Source organism: Uloborus diversus, chromosome 5, assembly GCF_026930045.1.
Source record: "Uloborus diversus isolate 005 chromosome 5, Udiv.v.3.1, whole genome shotgun sequence".
NCBI classification, from domain to species: domain Eukaryota; kingdom Metazoa; phylum Arthropoda; class Arachnida; order Araneae; family Uloboridae; genus Uloborus; species Uloborus diversus.
Window position 1 is genome coordinate 81,227,059 of NC_072735.1, and position 21,942 is coordinate 81,249,000.

Here is a 21,942-nt window from a genome sequence, read left to right on the forward strand (position 1 = left end):
ATTACTGGGTTTAACAATGTCAGTATTTGACAGTTCTTGACATTTGCCTTCGGGTTTTTGACGCCAACCAAGGAGGTTTTACCAAACTTCTACAAAGTCAGACAGAGGCGTAGGAAGTATATAAACGTAGGGGGAGCTGGGGCTCAAGATAGGGATGCAAGGGACAGAAGCAGTAGCGCCACCAGATTTTTTTTTTTTTTTTTGGCGGGGAAGGGGGGGGGGGGAGCACTTGAAAAAAAATTTCTTATTTGAAATGATTGTCGATCCTTTCGTCTTCCTCTCCATTTCCCAGTAATGTTTTTCAATCATATCTAATATATAAATTGAGGCAGTGAGAAATAAAGGGATGTAAGTGGATATCTTCAAGTTTTGAGTAAAATGCGTTTAAAGATAACGTCTCAGGTAAGAGTTCATTAATATTTTTTCTAAATCATGCTGTACAGCAGCACCAACCAGCGCTACTAGTATTATCTCTCACCCCAAGACAGAGGAAAGGTTTCTCTACTATTTGTACTGGTTATCTCCAAATTTTTAATTTTGCTACTTACATCCTCTTGCTTCTCACCGCCTCAATAGTATATGGAGAGAATGAGGTGATAAAACTTCTGGTTTTTTTGGAAGGGGGTCGGTCAGTTCTCGAAGATGAGCACACATCAATAGGGGGGGTCCTGGAGCTTCAGTCCCGGAAAATTTCCGAAATCTTAGTTCTAAAAACGTAGTTTAGACGGTCTTTGGTAATGTTAAGGGGAGAAAATGTTCAAATGCCCTCCCTGGAAATTTTTCGGAATTTATGTCTTTAAAGCGCGAATTCGGACCATATTTATGACGTTAGGGAAAATGATATGACTCAAGGATTGTCCTCAATCGATTTACATCTCTTTCCCAATATTTCAAAATTGAAGTTCCAAAAACGCAATTGAAGACGGTCTTCAATGATGTCAGGGTAAAGGGGGAAGTTCTAGGGCTCTCTGGAATTTTTTAGAAATTGAAGTCTTAGAGAGCGTTCCTCAATGAGGTTATTGTAAAAGATTCCTTCCCCTTAAAGTTTTAGAAATTGTAGTTTTAAAAACTGAATTTTCATCCTTCTTTTTTGATATCATAGAGGAGTTTCGGGTGTCGCTCTCCGAAAATTATTCGAGATAGATCATATTTGTTAATGTTAGAGGTAGAGACGCACCGAGTACTCGGTAACTACTCGGCCAATTTGCCGAGCACTCGGTACTCGGCCCAATTTTGATCAGATACTCGGCCAATACCGAGTAGTTGCAAAAAATATTGAATATTGTCCAAGACAGATATTAAAATTTATAAAAAAGCGCAAGCATATATAATTTTCTGCAATCATTTACAAGTCAAATTTAAATTTTGAGAATAATGAAGTCTGTAATGCTTCAATGGAATTAGTCTTTATTTTAATGTTCCCAAAGTTTAATAAAACTTATTTATTAAAAATTGTGCAGAAAAGTAATAGTAGAAAGTATGAATTTATATTAGTATGAAGTTTTATATTAAAAATGGATTTTTGCTACAAACAAAAATTAGTTATAAGAAATATAAAAATACCTTTGCTTAAAAAATAAATGGAAATAAAACAATGTTAAAAGCACAGTGCAGACACGTGTTTTGGCATTACAAGGAATTCCATTTTCAATGCACAAAATGTGAGCTCGTGGATTTAAAGGCATCCGCCAAAAGTCGGATTCTTCTGTCGAATGTCTTTACATTCTTTAGCTCACATTTTATGCGCTGAAAAAGACGTTCCTTGTAATGCAGAAATACGTGTCTGCAGTGTTCCTGCACATTTGTTTTATTTGCTTTTAAAAATTATTTATGTTTGGCGGACTAGAACTATAATAGATTGGTATACTTTGTTTTAATTCCAACTTGATTAATTATACCTTTTATTCATTTATTTTTAATTTTAAAAATAATTTTTTTGTAAAATTTTTGACAAAAACAAAATTTTTCAAATAATGCGTAATTAAATTTCAGCAGGGAATTTAATTTTAAGAACTGTTATATGGACAAGGTCTATACAACTATTCCAATAAGTTCAAAATTCATTACATGTGTGTCCGTGGTTCTTCTTAAAACATAATTGGTACTTGGTAACTTGGCCGAGTAGTGAAAGGCCAAGTACTTGGTAACTCGGTACTCGGCCGAGTAATGAAAGGCCGAGTACTCGGTACTCGGCCAAAGTGCTACTCGGTACGTGTCTAGTTAGAGGCATAGCAATGTTTTGAAATTGAACGGAATATTATATAATCTATCTTATTGTGGAGGGCAAGGTGTTCAGTCATGGGCTCTCTTCCGCGAATTTTCAGGATATTGATCTCCAAAAACGAACATTGCAACGCTTTTTAATAATTTAGGAGGTAGGGGATCGTATCTTTTGATCAAAACGTGGAATTTAACACCCGAAACATACGATCATAATCCCTCGAAAATTAGTTTAGAACTATTTTTTGTTCAATAACTACATTGCTAAACTTTTGAGAACTCGCTAAAGAATTTTCTTTGATCGGGGCTGAACTTTTTATGAAGAAATGAAAAAAAATAAAAAAGAGAAAGAAACGATGGATAAAAATGCTAAATAAATTTGTTTGTAAATTGAACTTTTTTTCTTTTCTTCCTCTGCATTGTTTTTTTTTTTTCCTTTCTTTCCTTTTCTTTCTTTCTTTCTTTCTTTTTTTTTTGATGATTACTATAAACAAAAATATTATATGACCACTCAGTATTTTAATTTAACTTTCGTTTCATATTTTGCAAGTTTGTTTTAATCAACGAATTTAAAAGGATTCGCCGGAGATTCTTTAGATAGCGTCCGGAAGGTCAGATGTTGTTTACCTTAGAAACCTTCTTTTTGATACGTGTCTGGAGCACCTTCATATTTAAATACAAAACTGGCTCACGATTATCTCTTTTTAGTGGAAGTGTGAGATACAAATGGCATGAACATTAAACTGAGCTACAGTGTAATGTGTAATACACTTGCGAAAGACAAGCTCAAAGTGGAGAGGGCGGAAAACACCCATATGTAGATAACTTGTCTTCAATACTTTTCTTTTTCTTCCGGGAATCGAGAGGTTTGAAAAGAGGGAAACACAAATGTACTGACCACTTCATCTCTCCCCTTTCTTTGTTGGTTATTATGTGGAAATTCCTAAAAAAGGTAGATCTCATTTTTGAAATCAGGTTTGAGATAGACAATGTACTGCAAAGAGCTATACGGTTAGAATTTTTCCGGGGGAGCTGAGCCGGTCTGAAATATTATAGAGGGAGCTCAAGCTCCCCCAGCTCCCCCGCTTCCGACGCCTATGAAGTCAGATGAACCTTCTTAGATTTGATTGAAATAGATCTATTGGTAAACCCAAGAATTCTGTTGCATTCAAAATACTTGCACATTGCACAAATGACAATACGGGCTTTTATGTACACATTAACTATTATAGCTACAGTAATTTCTAGAAGAAACACTGCAGCATTTACGTGTTAAAAGATAAATTTTTGGAAGTGTGGCCTTTCTGCCGATGCAGCTTTTACGACTGACTTTTCTTTTTATCACCCCAATTTTAGTCCAACTGTTCTAACAAAACAATAAAGAAATAGATTGTAAATGTAAATTAATTTACAGAAAAAGTTAACAACAAAAGTTACAAAAAAAAGTGGGTCATCAAAAATATTTAGATAATTTACAACTAACCATTGAGTGCTGATCAACTTAGTTTCACTTTCATTCAAAAAAATCCTGACAGAGAACGATTTTTAAATTAATAAATTCTTGGAACTAATTATTTTAGTTCTTAAATAATTTAAACAGAACAACTTTGAAAACTGGATTTAACAATTTCAATATCCATAACTATTTTTACAGCACATTAATTGAAATAAAAATTTCTAAATTTAGTCTAATTGAATTTATTAGTTGAATTTCAATTTACTTGATTGAAATGATGTGTAAATTATAATTACATAATTTTTCAGCACCAGAAAATCTTATGAATAAATAAAAAATGTCTGTAATTACTGTGTTTAACAATGTCAGTATTTGACAGTTCTTGACATTTTCCTTAGGTTTTTACACACAGACTAAGATAAAATGAAAAGCTTTCTGCAAACACAAATTCTAACTGGAAAATTTTCTGAAAATAATTATTTTGCCTAATTCACCCTTGTGAATAAAGAATTAAATTTATATTCAAATATGAAAGAGACAAAAAAAAAGTGCTTTAAATCATTTTTTTTTTACAATAACATATAATTAGTTCTTATTTTTTCACTAACTGAAGAAAACTGCCAAAACCATCAATTTTTTCACACATGTACTTTAAAAGGCTTTTGGAGAAAGGCTTTAACAAAAATAAACTGGGATTTTTATTTTTTTTTTTTTTTAATTCTCTTTTAAAAAAAATTATTATTTTTTTTTTTCATTAATGTTAACAATTTGAAAAAAATTTCTGCAGACCTAAAAATTTTCTGCAAATGCCGTTCGCCTGTTCGTCTATATTATGCAAGACTGGTGACACATTCTGATACAATTATGTACCTTCCAATTAATTAAAAGCTTTAATTACAGTAAATGGTCAACTGTTCAAAAAGTGCGAGAAAAGTCAAATTTCCTATTGAAAGAATTTTTTGCATTGTTGATAACAAGTAAAATGGAGAGGCATTTCTTCCAGCTAAAACTGTATCACACATTTTACATTAACTTTTATGTTTCTAAAATTTGAGGGAGGGGGTGATATTTGAACAACTTCAAGATTGTTACAATGTTTTAAACTCGTGTTTCAAAAATGAGCAGTTCATTAGCTAAAAGGAGTTTTCAAGAAATCTAATTTTTTTTACAATCAATGAAAAATCTAGTTTCTTGAAGAAAATAAATTAGTTCAGTTTCATAAAGGTCATTACAACGCGGACTACGATACAGCCTGGCTTAGAACTTGTATAAAATTAATATAAAATAGCATGGTGAAGGTCCAGAGAATACCTCTGATTGTTATACATCAACACAGCTCTCTGAAAATACATGTTAATAAAAGAAATTGTTAGATTCCGTGATAGTTTGAAATTTATAATTTTAAAATTGGATATCCAAGCCCAAGTTTTTATTTTCATTAACAACACATTAATGTATGATTTTTTTGAAATGGATAATAAACAATATATTCAACTTGCTTTTAATTAAATGCACACGAAACTTTTTTTTACCACTTATACAAAACACAAAAATCAAGTTTCCTGTCCATATCTGCATGTAAAATATTTTTTATTTCGGGCACTATTTCAGAATATTTGTCGATTTACAGAGCTGCAGTTTTCACTGTGTTTGATAGGTAACCTTTAACATCTACCCATTAAAAATGATAGCGTTAAAAACTCAAATACAATGAAAAAAAATTAATAATTACTCTAGCTAGCTGATCCACTTTCATGTCCTCAAGAGAAGGATATAGAGACATTTTCGCAATGTGTACCTTCAGAATATAAAGAGAGACATGGTATAAAATTTTTAGTTATGAAAAATGATTCATTTACATAATATCAATAAACGTTTCATGCCTAATGTTACAAATTCTAAGATTACTTCAGAACAAATAATATTTGTGACAACAATAAAAATTATGGTAAAAATATAACAAAATTTTACAAAATATAACAACTATTACGTATTGCAAAATACTGAAGCAGCTTTTAAACTTTACAATGAAAGGTTGCTAAAATAATCAAAACAAAATACTCACTTACGCAGTAATACTGCAAAAAAAAAAAACTTAAGTTACTTAACTGAAATTTCTATTGTTTAAAAGAAGTTTTATCATGCAAAATTTCGTTTAAAACTGTCAATATCACATGCTCTTTTTATCATCTGATTACATACAAGGATAGCAATAATTATCCCAAGACGGAGTTCAACCAACGAGTCATCTGCTACATTAATGATGACATCATTGAGATCATACCTAAACATAAAGAAGAAATATTTTGTTTGAGTTCGAAATTTGAAATCTCATGCCTTCAAGAAATAGGAAAATTACAAATTATTTTTGAAGACATAAAACCTTAACATTTATGAAATAGGAAAAGACAAAATAAATTTCAAAAACAACAAAACAAATCGATGTTTATTATTTTTCTAGTTTTAAAAACAGCCACTAGATGGCGCTAAGTTTTGTTTACATTTTTCCAACATGGCAGCTTCCTTGACTTTTAACAGCCGGCATTCATTTCGAACATTTGTGAAATTCAAAGTATATTCATCCCTGAGAAAGTTTTCAAAAGGTATAAATTTATAAAATGCAACTAGAAGTTTGTCAGGAACTTCTTTTAGTGCTCCTACTTTGTGAAACATCGATTATTTTTCTTTAAAATTGATGAACTAAATTGAAAAAAATGTATTATCTACCTTCATTTCTTAAAAAAATTCTTAAAAAATGAGTGATAAATTGTCACCAAATAATTTGGTAGAAGCTGTTAATGCACCTTGAGTTGAAGTTGTACTTTTTGAGACCCTATAATTACTAGCGAGATGTAAAAGTAATCATGCTTAGTTAAACCTTTACACTCAATGAGATGGACAATTAAAAGACTTTGGATACATATGAAGCTCCTGGAAGCAAAGGGGTGTAAGTGTAAAAATTAAAAATTGGATATACTTATACAAATGGTAGGAGAAACTCCCATCTGGTTTTAAGGGAAGAAATGGTAATAGTTATCCCTAGTAGGTGCTGCTGTGCAGCAAGATTTAGAAAAACTTTTCAACGAAACATAGTGTTTGAACTTTGAATGCGTCTTTTTTTGTTCAAAACTTACAAAATGCTACTTTCTTCCCTTTGCTTTCCAATGCCTCATATGGAAATACTGTCAACTCTCTCTAATCTAAAAAGAGTGGATTTCAGGTCGCTGATTTGTTTACAAAATTTTCTTAGTTGTATTGCTCAGTTATCATTTACATTTTAAAGATAACTGCTATCATTATTCCCATGTAAAAAGTAACAATGTGTTTTGATAGGAATATTATTTATAGCCTTCAAAGTTTAAAAATTTCAATTTGTGCACATTTATTTATTTTTTACAATTTGTTAGACTGTCTATTCTTCTTCATGAACTTTTCTTACAACTGATCTTTTACTATTAGTCTTTATCTTGTTGTCAAACAATATAAAGTTACATTAGAATGTCAGGATTTATTTGTGTAGTATTTATTTAAAAGAGTTGGTCTAAATGCTGAAAAATGTCCAGGTTTCATACTTGCCAACTATTACTGGTTAGGTGTAAAATTTCCACATTTTAGCTTATTTTTAAGCTTTTACACATTATTCCCAATTTTTTATGCATTTTGAAATCCAGTTGCATCTATTGAAAACTCGCTTGTTTTTGTCTATTTTATTGTTCTACTGCTTAGATATCACTAATTTTGTTTAAACCATTATTTTTACTCTTATATTTCATATTCTGTAGCAGAGGACTTGCGCAAACAGTTGCATTCGAATTGGTTTAAAATAACACCACTTGTTTTTATGAAGATCTTAAAAAATATAATTGCTTTGAAACAGTGGTGCATCCAAAATTTTTCCTGGGAGGGGCTAGAAGTTTCGTAAGGAACTCTCATGCGTGAATTGAAGGGCATATGTCGAGAATGCCCCCCCCCCCTCCAGATTGATGCAGATTTTTTTTTTTTCGTTTTAGTGTAGTTAAGATTTTCTGTTGACTTCTATAAACTTTAAAAGAACACAATAGTTTTATTTCCTCTTCTCAGTACTTTCTTTCTCTTCATCCATCTGACTACATAATGAGTTTAAATTTTAAATGGTAATAAGACACACATCAACATTATCATTCTCAAACTAAGAAAAAAATTTGAATAAAGAAAATTGTAACAATATTAGTTAGAAAAAGAAGTGGTGTGCTCCTCAGTAGTGAAAAAGCCTTTTTTTCCCCCTTTTTTTTAAAAATTAAATATCTTTTAATTAAATTTTCTTAATTCCGTATATTTTTCTCAAAATTGAAATTACAATTTTAGGTTAACTTTGCTGACTTTAGAGAATAGAGGTTTCTCCTGGAAATTTTCCAAAATTGAAGCTTTGAAAATGCAATTCTATGCTTGTCTTTGGTGATGTTGAGGAAATGGAGAAGACTCTGGGGCTCTCTCCAGAAATTTTTCGACGCTGAACTCTGAAAAGCGCATATGTAGGCTGTCTTTGGAGACATTAGAGAGGGCAATAAGGGATCTGCTCTGTTTTTTTTTAAAACTCGGTCTTTTTTAATAAAACTTTAGACAAACATAGAACAACAACAATAATCCGAAGGCTCACCTCTGGGAATTTTTTGCCGTTGAACTGTGACTTTATTTTACTGAATTTTGGGAGTTTGGACTTCGTTTGGAACGAGGATGCAGGATATTCGGAGTTTCCTCCCAAAATTTTTTTCAAAATTGAAATCAATTTTAGGCAGTTTTAAAAATGCATACTTATTCTATTTTGGGGAGTGACAGTTCTGGGGGATATTTAGGGATCTCCTTCAGAATTTTTTCGAATTTTTAATCTTAAAGCTGCATTTTCGGGACATTGTTGGTAGTAAAGTTAGGAAATAAATTTGGGTTAAGGATCCTCTTTTTTTTTGTAATTACAGTCCTAAAAATGCATTTTAAGCTCTCTTATAAGAAGGGTCAGGATTTGAGGTCTGGCTTTTCCCAAAACTTTTTTGCCCGAAAAAATTTAGAAACACAATTTTATACGTTGAGACACGAGGAAGCAGGGTTGGCCGGATTGGACCCAATTGGGTCGGACCCAATGGGTTTTTTTGAAAAAACCCATTTAAAAAAACCCATTATTTAGCCCACTTTTGGGTTTTTAAAATTTTCTGAGAAGTTTTTAAAAAAACTAATTTAAATACTTTCACAATTTAAACTTCTTTTTCATTTCTTCTTCACCATAGACATTGGACATAAAAAAATGAATTTTTTGAAATAGTATTTCTCAACTCTTAACAGCATTAAAAAAATGTTTCAAAGATTTTAACTAAATATATTTAACTTTTTTCTTTAACTGATAAATAAATGGACTCAAATTATTTTGACTAAGTCCTGTCACGTCTGATTTTCCAAATATTTGCAGATTGTACAGAGGAAACTACTCTAGCTAAAAGGCTTTCATGTGAATTATTTCCTGCAAACAAACACGTCGCAAATCTCGAATAAACACAAGGTATATTTTTTAGAAATTAACAGGTTTGTCAAACGGTCGTTCAGAAAACAGAACAGGATGTACAGTATTTTCATTATCTTACGAAAAAGTTTAATATTTCTTAGTTTGTACACAGAAATAGAAAAACTGGCAACATAAAATTGAAAGAAATATCTTGATTAAGCTGGAATTCAGTAAAAAGGGAGCAAACACTACTTGAGGTTCTACAGTAGTTTTGCATAACAAAATGAAATTCAGGAAAATAAAATGCAAAAAAAAAGTAGTAGCAATTAAAAACGAACAAGAGATTTTCTCACTCGAGAAGTAACTTTGCCTCAACTGTTGGTAATCATGAAAACTAAAAAATCTGAAACTTCACCATTCTTGGGTTTTGTTGTCTTTTATACTTTTCTTCAGAAAACGCTGAATTTTAATTAGTTTTCCAGCTTTTTTACCCTAAGACAATTTTTGTGCTTTGTCCATATACTTACGCTACAATATGCTACAAGTACCCCACATTTTCCCTAAAAAAAGACAAAAAAAACCACATTTCTTTTAAAAAACCCAGCTTTAGTCGGGTTTTTTTGGGTTTTATTCAAAAAAACCCTGGGTCCATGGGCTTTTTTAAAAAAACCCGGGTTTTTGCCAACCCTGCGAGGAAGACTTCCTAGCGCTGTGTTTTATTACAATCCGAAAGACAATTGAGACCGTGTCAGACCTAAAAAACAGATCAAGTTGAACCAAGGATCCAGAATAGGCTTTTAGCGTAGGCCTTGATCATGTTGAGACTTTTAGGAATGGGTATTTTTCCTTGAATTTTTTTTAGAAATTGTAGGTCTAAAAATGCATTTTGAGTATTATGTTTAGTGATGTTAGGGTAGGGAAAGGTTTGGGTTCCAGATAAATGTTCAGATATTGAAGCTCTAAAAACACAATTTTAAGTTAACTTTTGTCATGTCCGGGGACAGGGAAGGGGTGGGAGGTTCGGGATTTATCCCACCTAAAAACATATTACATAGCTATATTTTGGAATCTTTAGAAAGGGGAAATTTAGAGATCCCCTGCAGGTAATAGTTTGAAATGGAAATCCCCAAAAAACCATCTTTGGCCAAGTTAAGGAAGAAAGCGAGTAAGTGGATCTAATCCTAATATGTATATTTTCTAAAATTGAAATCCTAGAACAATTATTTAAAGTCATCTTTGGTAAAATTAGGAAGAGGTGGAGATCTGGGACCCTCCTCCAAAAATTTTCCAAAATTAAAGGCCAAAAAACGAAATTTTATGCCTTTTATTTGGTCTGGTCAAGGGATTTATGACCCTTTTTAAATTCCTTCTGGCTTCTGGGAGGGGCTTAAGCCCCTTAGCCGCCCTCCGTGGGTGCGCCATTGCTTTGGAAAGTGATTATAAAGACATTTAAGGGGATAGCATGGTCATTGTGGCCGGTGGGGGGGGGGGGGGTCCGACGGGTCTGGACCCCCTCAATAATTGAGAGTCGGACCCCCATAAAAATTTGAATTTGGAAAGATAAAATCTATTATTTTGGGGAAACTTATTACTGTTTCAGTTCCAAGAAACTGCAGTCCTTGGCTGGAAATGACTGAGCTGGCGGTGTATTTCACGTAATTATAGAATGTTTAATTATTACACAATTGAGTCAAAATGAACTTCGTTTGCACAAAAGGAAAGCAACTGTCTGCAATGAAAGCTTAGAAGCAAAGAATTGCTGCAGAAGTGTTGCTAATTGCTTATTATAATCAGAAGCCTAAACTACCTCGCAGCAGGGAAAAGAAAGCAAGGTATTTTTTTTTTCCAAATTTCATTTCTTCCCCTAACGCCAGTAGTGACTGCCAACAATTGCATATTTACAGTTTCAATGTCGAAAAAGTACCAGGAGAAGGCCCTCATAGTAATCCCGGAAAACGCCCTTGTCCCCACTATCAAAGATCGTCTTAACTTACGTCTTCAGGGCTTCAACTGTGAAAATATTCCTAAGATCCCTGAACCTTCCCTCTCAACCAAAGAGAGTCTAAAACTTTTTGCGTCGTGTTTAGACCTCTACTTTCGAAAAAAGTTTGGGAAAGAAGCCTTAAAAGTCCTTTTCCCTATACCATCGAAAGTTATCTAAATTCAACTTTTTTGGAGCTTCAACTTCAAAAAACTGTTTGTTCCCAAACATGACCTACATTCGTCTTCAAAAACTTAGATTTCATAAAAATACCGGAGATGGCCCCCGAATCTCTTCTCTCAAACATCACCAAAAATCGTCTGAAACCGAGTTCATAAAACAATAATTTCGAAAATTTTCCGGGGGAGAAGATTTTCCCCCGGACCCCTCATTTCTGAGTTGATATACCCTCACCCATTTGCGACATCCAATTTTTTTTCACAAAATTGAAATTTTTTTTTTCGCCAATGAGGCGATAATTTTTTTAAACATGTCATTCCTGGCGAAACTAACCTATGTTTGGCAACCCGAAGACAATATTAGATCTGTTCAAAGGTGTAGCCTCTTTGCACACTGGAAAGCTTGTGATGCTTTTTTTTGCATGTGTGATATGTAACTTATAGGAAAGTTTATTTTGTGTTTTTATCTAATTCAGCAGTGTGTTTTGATGTGTAAATATTAGAAAATGCCAGTTTCTTCAAACTTGACTGTGAATTTAAAATAATGTCAAACATGGGGGTGTGTCTCTGTAAGGTGCCATTGTTTGATAAATTGTGTTTTCTGTTTTTGCTCTTGACATAAGTTCTTCATTTATTAGTAGTTTCAGGCTGAGTGTCTGGATTTAGACACTCAAAAAGTAGTTCTGGATAGCAAATTAATGTATGGTATTTTTGCATTGTTTATGTTTGAAGTGTTCTTTCGAGACTTTTCTACTTTTCATACATCAAAATTTGAATAACTTTGCGTTTTTTTGACTGAAATGGTCCTATTAAAAATATAAAATAGTAGACTTATAGTTTCTGGTAATTTAGTTAGCATTTCTGCTCATAATTTACTTTCTGATAGTTTTTTGTTTGTCATTGGTTTTGGGGCCTTTTTCCACTTTTAACATCGCAATTTGAATCTCACTTTGCTCTTTTTTAGTAGAGTGTGAGAAAAGTTTTTGTTATATAAAATGCATGTTGGAAAAAAGTTTTTTTTTCCATTACTACATATTTTCTTGGTGAACTGTTATAGTAATTTGTTAAGTTAAGCATTTTAAATAACTTCTAGTATTTTCCTGTTGTGTACAAAAACTTTCTAGTTTCTGGTATTTTGGAAGCGTAGGATCTTCGTAGGATTTAGTAATATTTGTATCTTTTACTTCCAATGCTTTCTAATTCTAATAATTAGCATTATTTCTCCAATTTTGTATTTTTGTATTGACTTTTTAAGTGTACCATTTTGAGCTAGAATGGGAGTTATATGCATAATGAAGGAGGTTAAAAGTGGTAAAGGGGACAAGTGGATTTCTTGTGACCTATGTCAGATGTTCTGCTTGTTTAAGGGGAAGGATGAGTCTGAGAAGGATTTCATTTGCACAAATTGTGTTGAACTCTCAGAAATCAGAGTTAGGATGCTTACTTTGGAGGGTGAGTTAGCATTAGGCTGTAGGCGTGTAGATGGGGTAAACACTTCAGAGGGAAAGGAGGAAGTTAGCAAAAAGGAGGTTGGCATTAGCTGTGTGTTAGATAGTGGGAATATTCCAGAATTAAAGGAGGAAGTTAGTAAAAAGGATGTGAGAATTAGCTGTGTGTTAGATAGTGGGAAAATTCCAGAGGTAAAGGGGAAAGTTATTGCTGAGGCGACTGACTGGGAAACAAAGGGCATAATTTTGGGAGATTCAATGGTGCGTGAGGTGGGAAACTCAATAGGCAGAGTTAGACGTAAGGTGGCTAGATGTTGTTTGCTAGGGGCTCGGGTAAGAGATGTAAATAGGGTTGCTGAAAAGAAGGGGGTATTTAATAAAGAGGATGTAGTTACTTTGTGGGTGGGAACTAACGATGTAGGCCATAGTAACAATGATGAGTTTACAAAGGAATGGGATTCCCTGTTGGACAAAGCAACCAACTGTTCGGCAAATGTCCAAGTGGTTGGTTTGCTTCTCAGGTATGGAGTGCATAGGAGTTGGTTAAACCAACGGGCTAGGTGTATGAACCTGGTACTCAAGGAAATTTGCGTTAAGCGTAGTATTAGGTTTATTGATGTGTGGAGTAGATGTAAACGAGATTGGATTGCTAGGGATGGCCTACATCTGAGCTCTACAGGGGTCAAAATGGTTAGTGGTTTGGTTTTAGAGGCTTCAGAATCAAAAAACTAAGTTGGAATGGGGGGCATGGTTTAAGGAGCAGAATTCGAAAGGGTACTAACTATTGGGATTTTAGTAGAAACGGAAATAGGGTGGCTAATAAGAGAAAAGATTTTAACACTTGGGATTCAAACAATCGTGCAGCATTAAATAAAAGTAAGATGGGCTTACTTAAGGTTTTTTATACAAATGCTCGTAGTATTAGGAACAAGATGGAAGAATTGAAAAGCATAATTATAGACGAGAGGTTGGATATTATTGGAGTTACCGAGACATGGGCTACCGAAAGTGATGATGATTTATTATCTATTGCTGGGTATAATTTGTTTAGACAAGATAGAGTAGGTAAAAGAGGTGGTGGGGTTTTATTTTATGTCAGAGATACTTTAATTTGCAATGAATTGGTAATTAATGATAAACCTAATGAGATTGATATGATTTGGCAGGAGTTGATTAGTAATAAGGGCAAAAAACTACGTTTGGGGAATATTTATAGGCCACCCAACTTAAGCCAGGGTCAAGACGAACAGATGTTTAGTATTATTAGTGACATTTCTAGCAAGGGGTCAGTCATCATAATGGGAGATTTTAATTTTCCAGGAATTGATTGGAATAATTTTTACCATAGTAATAACAGAGAAGAGGATTTTTTGAAAGTAATTGGTGACTGTTTCTTAGATCAAATTGTAACTCGGGGTACTCGACAGGACGCGATTTTAGATCTAGTTTTCTGCGACATGGAAGGCTCTGTTCAGGGGTTATGTGTAGGGGAACACATTGGAGATAGTGACCACAACAGTATTAGGTTTGGGATTAAATTTGATATGCACAAAGTAGAGAATTTTAGGTTTGTGCCCAATTTCAGAAATACTGACTTTGTGGCACTTCGGCAGAGTTTGAAAGCCGTTTTTTCTTCTGGATTGGAAAATAGCGATGTGAATCTTCAGTGGGAAGAGTTTAAGGAAAATCTAGCGAATACGGTTAGGGATCATGTTCCTTTTAGGAGAAAGGGTGTCAACACTAAAATTTGGCCAATGTGGTTCTCCAGGGAAACTAAAGACGCTCTAAATTACAAGCAAGCTGCTTTTTATAGGTTTAGAGAAACAGGTCACAGTGCAGATAGGCTCCAATATTGCAAGGCAAGGCGTAAATTTAAGTATTTGGTACGGATTAAGAAAAGAGAGTTGGAGCAAAGACTGGCAGATAACATAAACAGGAATCCCAAGAGGTTTTTTGCATACGCTAATTCGGGGAAAGTTCGAAATAGTCATATTGGGTCACTGGTTGATGAGCACGGAATTTTAATTCAGGACGATAGTGATATTGCTAATGTTCTTAATAACTTTTTTTCGAGTGTTTTTAACGATAACTGTATCTCAACAGTTGACACCAACAAGACACAAGCTATAGTACAGCTTGAGGACTTTGTATTTTCCAGGGATGACGTTTTACTTTATTTGAAAAAAATTAAAGAGACTAAGGCTCCGGGGCCAGATGATATTTATCCGAAAATTTTAGTTGAATGTGCAGAGGAATTAGCAGATGTAATCGCAAACATTTTCAATGCTTCTTATAATTCGGGGACAGTGCCAGAGGACTGGAAGCTGGCTAACATTACACCGCTCTTCAAGAAAGGGTCTAAAGGGAGTGCGGGAAATTATAGACCAGTGAGTCTAACTTCGGTGGTTTGCAAAATTTGTGAAACATTGATGAAAATTAAGATAGTAAATTTTCTAGAGACTAATAATCTATTGACTAGTTTTCAGTACGGTTTTAGGAAAGGTAAATCTTGTGCAACTAATTTATTACATTTCTATGACAAAGTTACCACGGCTTTGGACAATAAGAAGCCTGTAGATGTTGTTTACATTGATTTTCAAAAAGCTTTCGATAAGGTACTGCATGTTGCTCTACTTAGCAAATTAGCTGATATAGGAATAGAAGGGAAAACTTTCATTTGGGTAAAAAATTGGCTGACCGGAAGGAAACAAAGAGTAGTTGTAAGGGGAAATTATTCAAATTGGAGTGAGGTCTTAAGCGGGGTTCCTCAAGGATCAGTGTTAGGGCCTGTTTTGTTCATTGTCTTTATGAACGATATTCACAAAAATATTTCTGGGAACATGAATTGTTTTGCTGATGATGTCAAAGTTATGGGGACTGTAGAAAATGAAGAACAAGCAAATCAGCTGCAAGAGGATCTAGATCATATTACGGAGTGGGCTGATAAATGGGGTATGGCTGTTAATGTTGGGAAATGTCAAGTGCTACATTTAGGGCATGGAAATAAGTGTACAAGTTATTATTTGCAAAGTTCAGTCATTAGTCAGGCAGACAAAGTTACTGATCTGGGGGTCCTAATAAGTCAGGATTTAAAGTTTAGCCAACAGTGCAGCATTGCTAGCAACAAAGCCAATAAGATGCTTGGGTTTATCAATAGATCTATTTCAAATAAATCTAAAGAAGTTCTTCTGCCCTTATATAGAAGTTTGGTAAGACCCCATTTGGAGTATGCTGTTCAGTTTTGGTCTCCTTATCTTAAGAAAGACATTAATGTATTGGAAAGGGTTCAAAGGCGGGCTACAAGGCTAATAAGTGGACTTTCCCACTTAGATTATGATGCCAGGCTTAGAAGGCTAAAAATGTACAGTCTTGAGCAAAGAAGAGACCGAGGGGACATGATTCAGCTGTTTAAATTTATTAAAACGAAAGATGTTACGGGGCTAAAGTTTAGCACTGAAAACAGGACAAGGGGTCATTGTTTTAAGCTATTTAAATCTCAGGCTAACATGGATATTAGGAAAAATTATTATTTTAGCAGGGTAGTGGAACCTTGGAACAGCTTACCGGAAGAGGTGGTTATGAGCAAAGGAGTAGACAGTTTTAAGAGAGCCATTGATCTTCACTGGGGATTGTAAATTGACTAGGACCAGTCTAGCTGGGCCCAGAGCCTGTTGCTGGTTGTCACTTTTGTATTTGTATATTGCGATGTTTTTTCGCTCTGGTTTTGTGTTGTTTGAATGTATATATTGTGTTCTGAAGTGTTTTAATCATGTTTTTTACTCTGAATTTTCTGTTGGTGCTAAAAAAGCATCGACAAGAATGATGTATTACATATGTCGTCATGCATTGTTTTTTAGTTAGTTTTCTTGGCGACGCTTTCTTGGCGCCAACAGGAAAAAGTCGCCATGGGTGGGGTATATGATACTAATTCCTATGAGGTAATTAAACAGTGATTCAAATATCTGACAGTCACAGTTAAACTAAAGATTATCATATGAAAAAAAAAGAGGTTTATTTGCAAAAAGTCACCAAAGAGCACTAGCAGTGCTTATCACTAGATTACGGAACACCTTGATATAAAATGCTGAAATGAATAATTCTGTAACGAATTTAGCTGATTGTAAATTTTGTTAAGACAATATTTAAAAAAAAGAAAATGCTTTTTTTGTAATAATTTTAAAATTTAATGATACTGTATCTTTTTTCAATGAAATACTTTCAGATTTGGTTTGTGTTTCTAAACGAGACAATTTGCACCTCATTGCTATAAACCGACCAGAAAAAAGAAATTGTGTCAATGGAAACACTGCTATTCAGTTGAAGGCTGCATTTCAAGATTTTGAGAGTGATCAAAATGCTTCTGTTGCTATTTTACATGGAACTGGTATAAAAACCTCCTTACTTATTTCTTTTTGCTAGTTGTGAATTTTTACTTTTTATGTTTAAAACTTAAACTTCTCAGAACTCTGAAATAGAAGTGCTGGTTAACAGTTTGACCGAGGGGGCACAAATTCTCTGTGCGAATTCCACGAACATCATAGAAAACAATGATAATAGTTTCAGCATTTGACCTCACCTGCCTTGCTTTTTTGCTCCAGGAGAGTTGGGGGTCTTTCACTGGCTTGACCTTTGCTTAGTTTTAGGAACATACTCGTAACACCAACTCTCATCTCCATTAATGACCTTGGTCAAAAAGTTTGGGTCACTTTCAATCAGATTTTCCAAAACACAAATTCAAACAAATTGTTTTTCGGTCCTGTGTGAGCAGACGAGGAATGAATTTAACCTTTAGCCAACGGCGGTACATATGCTGTACCGACAAAAAGTGCTCTCTTCCTACGGCTGTGGTACAACGTCTGTACCAGTCCTTCCCTTCCCCCTCCAGTTACTTCCCGCAGTTGATAATCCTTTCACACACGCCTACGCAGGGAGAAAATGAATGAAACGCACTACACCCCTTTTGGGGGTCTGTCAATCAGAGGCGTTTGGCATAGTTTTGTTCCCAGTGAAGGAATGTGTGGCGAAGTTTCGAAAAAGAGGGGAGAAAGTTAAGCAGAAGTAAAATACTTGAAGGAAAGAAAAATTTTTGATAGCCTTTTTCTGTTTAATAACCCAATAGTAAGGCTTCCTATAATTAATAACAGCATATTTTACTGAGTACAAAACACCTATTTAGTTTAAGCAGTGTAGATATTTAGGGAGCAGAGCGCAAGAAACATCATTCTCCAAAATATTTCTTTTGTTATGGTTTTATAAAAATAATTAAACACTTGAAAAGCATATCTTATTTTGCTAACTTTTCGAAAATGAATATCATGCTGAATAAGAAACAACTTATCAATTTGCGATTTGCCACGTTTCATTTATTTCTTTATTTACATTTTAACTGAAAATTATTTGTAATACCGTTTCAACAAAACATGGAAAACATTCTAAAATCAATAAATTTGAAAGAGAGGTCCAATTAAGAATCTGTGTCGTGAATCTTTTGGTTTGAAAATTGAAAGTTAGACTAAATGCTCATTTTTTTTTTTTTATTTTATAAAAAGAGTCACTAGCACAGCCAGAATTATCTTCTGGAGGGGGTTTTCTGTTCAAAACGAGCCTTTTCATATGTAAAAGTTATTGCACTAGGGATGGCAAGAATGTTAAAATCAAGGGCTCTGAGGGGTGTTTTTATCCCCCCCCCCTTCGCTATGCCTCAAAATCTATCTAATTGTTCACTTATTGAGTGAAAAGCATAAAAACTTAATTTTGATATTTTAGAAAATATAAATGTATTTCCTTGATATTTTGTCTATAGCAAATATTATTTCAGTAGAAAGTCAAAAGGACTAAGGATATGCTGAATGAAACAAAATAAGTATGGTACACCGGGGCACGTTTACGAGGATTTTTTTTTTTTCGCTGAATTTTTTAATTTTATGGTTCAACTTAGGAATTCTTAAACGTTATGGCCTTATAAAGCAGTTAATAAAGTATAAATTTGTGCATTCAGTTTTCCCCCTGTTTGTATTTAAGGGGCTTAAAATGTTAATTTTTAAGTCAAAGTCGGTTGCTCCTCTTTCTTCCTTGCGCAAAAAAAAAAAGAGGTTAAGTGAAAAGATTTATAAGAGCACCTGATATATCTTACTCAGTTTTCAATGAGAGTCTAATGTCTGTTTATTTATTTTTTTCTGTTAATTAATTCTTACATTTGGAACTGTTTATGCCAGTAAAAAATGGAAGAAAGAGGTTGGTTTTCTGTTTACTCATGCGAATTTTTTTTTTACTTATCTTCTCTTACTCACAAATAACAACGTACTGGGTAGTGAAAATGTATTATAAAGATAGTACATAAATAGGAAATGTTGAAAAGAGGAAAGACTTGGAATCTAAAACAAATTTGCCCAGATATTTTTCTTGTGCATTGTGAAGGGAGCGGAACTTAATCCTTCAACAATTACTAGAGGTATTTCAACCACAATTAGAAGAAAGAGTGAATGGGGATATCAGGGGATTTGTAGGCTGTCTCTCCATATTATCTCACTCGACAGTGATTGACTTTGAAACGCCAGCTTCATATACAAAAAAGGGTGCCTTGCATGCTCTAAAAGATAGATAAGCGCTAACGTTCTTTATGTAAATGAATACGGTGTTCAAGCATATTCCGCTTGCACCTGCTCAGAAAAGCAAAGAAGGAATTGTTCGCTATTATTGTGGATTCTTTCTTGGACACACGTATTAGTGTCATTTTTCTGAATAGCCAAGCTGAAAAGCAAAGTTGCCTCCCTTGAATCTAAGGTATTCTACATTGTATTTACAATGGCTTTGGTCTCAGTTGAACGCTATTTACCTCCGCATTTTAGCGCATAGATAAGGACATCTGGCATTTATTGAATCCAGTGGTCTACCTCACAAATAGAGTTTGATATTTATTATTTTGTTGTCGTTAGCCTTAGGTTAGATGAGAAGCGTTATTTCAGTGATTTCAATTTTAAAACTGAACCAAATATACTTACAGAAAATCTAAACCTAGAGAACCTCATAAGGAACAAGGAGGGAAAAAAATTATTTTCAAACCATTGAATAAGTGATGACTAGCCAAGTATAGTGTCCCACTATAGTAACCCTGTATTGCGGAGAGCTCAACGGTCGAAGTGGACATCGCCCCCTTTATGCTGTCCTATTCGGGGGGAAGGAACTAAGAAAGCTTTGAGCCGTAGGGAGAGGGAAAAGATAATTGTATAGTTGCCGTAGCCTAAAGGTTAACAGCAACTCGTCTCATTTGCTAATCCTGAGTAAAAATCCACTGGCACAAGCTCCAACTCACTCCTGTTTCCCTAATAATAAATAGACCCTAAAGGGCAATTCCATGATAAGGTCAACCAGATGAACAAATTTTCAAAATTAAAATTTCTAAACAAATAAGGTGTCATTTTAAAGGTAAAGAGTTGTATATTTTGAAATGCCTGTCTAAAATTTGATGGCTTCAGTAATAAATAAGTTACAGGAGGTTAAACTAAGGTCAACATCTTGAGTATTTTCAAATCATATTTGGTGACTCTCAAAGAAATTCTGTTTTTTCCAAAAAATACATACTAATACTATGAATTGAGATGAATAACCATTTAAAGATACAATGTGTTCTAGTGATGTTTCAAAAATGTGTCAAAATATAGTTCATTTTGATTTGCAAAAGAATTCTTCTCGGGTACATTAACTGTTTTACGTCCGACACCAAAATGCAAAGTTAATTATGCTGAGCCAATAATTTTAAAGATATATACATGTATTTTTGGATACAAAGTAAGAATTTCAATCTCTTTGATGCAACCTATTTTCATTTTGTAACAAGTGAATATTTTTTACTAAAATCTAGTTGTCGGACGTAAAATTTTTTTTACGTCCAACACCATTTACGTCCGACACTGTTACATCCTTTTAAACAACATATGTTTTCAAATGTGTTTCTCCTTTTTTTGCTTTTAATTTCAAAGTTAATGTGAAACATGCATAAAAAACAACTTAATGAGTTTATTGTATATATATTTAGGGTTGATAGTGGTAAGTAAGACCCTTTTTAAGAAAAGGTGTGTTGAATGAACGTAATACAGTTGATTAAGATCAATTTTGGCAAATTTGCCAAAACTATAAGTGAAAAAAGAAATTGGAAACACTAAATGACTGCGTCTATGTAAAGTTGGCTAAGGAAGAACCATTATCAACATTCAACCCATATGAATCTTGATGGTTTTCTTTCAGGTAAGTTTGACAAAAAATTAATCACCAGCTTTTATAGCTGAACTATAAATTCCTACTAAGTCATCATAGTTGTCCTGTATTTCACTAACACAAATATTTCATCTGAGTTGCTTTTGATTTTCAAATCCTCACTGTTATGGGGGGAACCACTTACCCCACAGTGTGGGCACCTTTTATAGTGAAATTTTACGGGATAAGTGGGGCCCCTCCTCTAAAACAGTTTTTATTAATATTTTACTCAAAAATTCTAATTGCAGTATGCACTTTAAGTTAAACTGTATATGAATGTTCAACAATCATAAAAAAGTAAATGCTAACCGGGAAACACTTCTTTGAAAAATGCTGCTTAAACTCACCAAAAAATATTTTTCAGATTTTTTTTTTTTTTTTTGACTAGGTTCTCTGACCTAGAAAAAAATTCCATGTAACCCAAATATATGCAAAACTAATCACTGTGATGATCCGTGACATAATCAATGTAAAATAATATAAAAACCATATGGCTATTTCAGATCTTGGGGGTGTTCCACTTCCCCCAATAAACCCTACTTTTGAATTTACGTGGTAAATTTTGTTTCAGTATATGTAACCTATAATTTACATATTTATAACTGTAATCATTGCTATGTATTTATATTTAAGAGCAATAGTTTACGTCCAATATGAACAATTTACGTCCAACACCGAAAATTTACGTCCAACACCAAGTTAAAAATATTTTTTAAATAATTTTATTCTTTATGATATCATTTGAAAACTGTGAAATATGCTTCAAACATAAGTATGCTTTAGAATTATGCTGTTTTTAAAATTAAAATGTAAGTTAATTCACAGACTTTTAATGCTTTTTAAGTGAATCGTCAATTTTACTATTTGTGTGTTTACGTCCGACACCAACTCTTTAAATTTTTTTAATTAATACTTTAGGGATCTATTTTGAAAAA

At 33.5% G+C, this 21,942-nt stretch overlaps 2 protein-coding genes across 2 annotated transcripts in view; one reads left to right on the top strand and one right to left on the bottom strand.

The window, feature by feature from the left end:
- Positions 1-5,484, bottom strand: part of LOC129223424 (syntenin-1-like) — a 38,482-nt gene extending 32,998 nt beyond the window's left edge. Inside the window, exon 1 of the mRNA XM_054858026.1 lies at positions 5,409-5,484. Within this exon, the coding sequence (XP_054714001.1) occupies positions 5,409-5,459 (51 nt within the window). The 5' untranslated portion in view covers positions 5,460-5,484. The remainder of the gene's footprint in view (positions 1-5,408) is intronic.
- A 700-nt stretch (positions 5,485-6,184) lies between these two features.
- LOC129223425 (enoyl-CoA hydratase EchA19-like) overlaps positions 6,185-21,942 on the top strand; it is a 43,813-nt gene continuing 28,055 nt past the window's right edge. The window contains exons 1-2 of the mRNA XM_054858027.1: positions 6,185-6,279; positions 16,977-17,138. Coding sequence (XP_054714002.1) covers positions 6,189-6,279; positions 16,977-17,138 — 253 coding nt within the window. The 5' untranslated portion in view covers positions 6,185-6,188. The remainder of the gene's footprint in view (positions 6,280-16,976; positions 17,139-21,942) is intronic.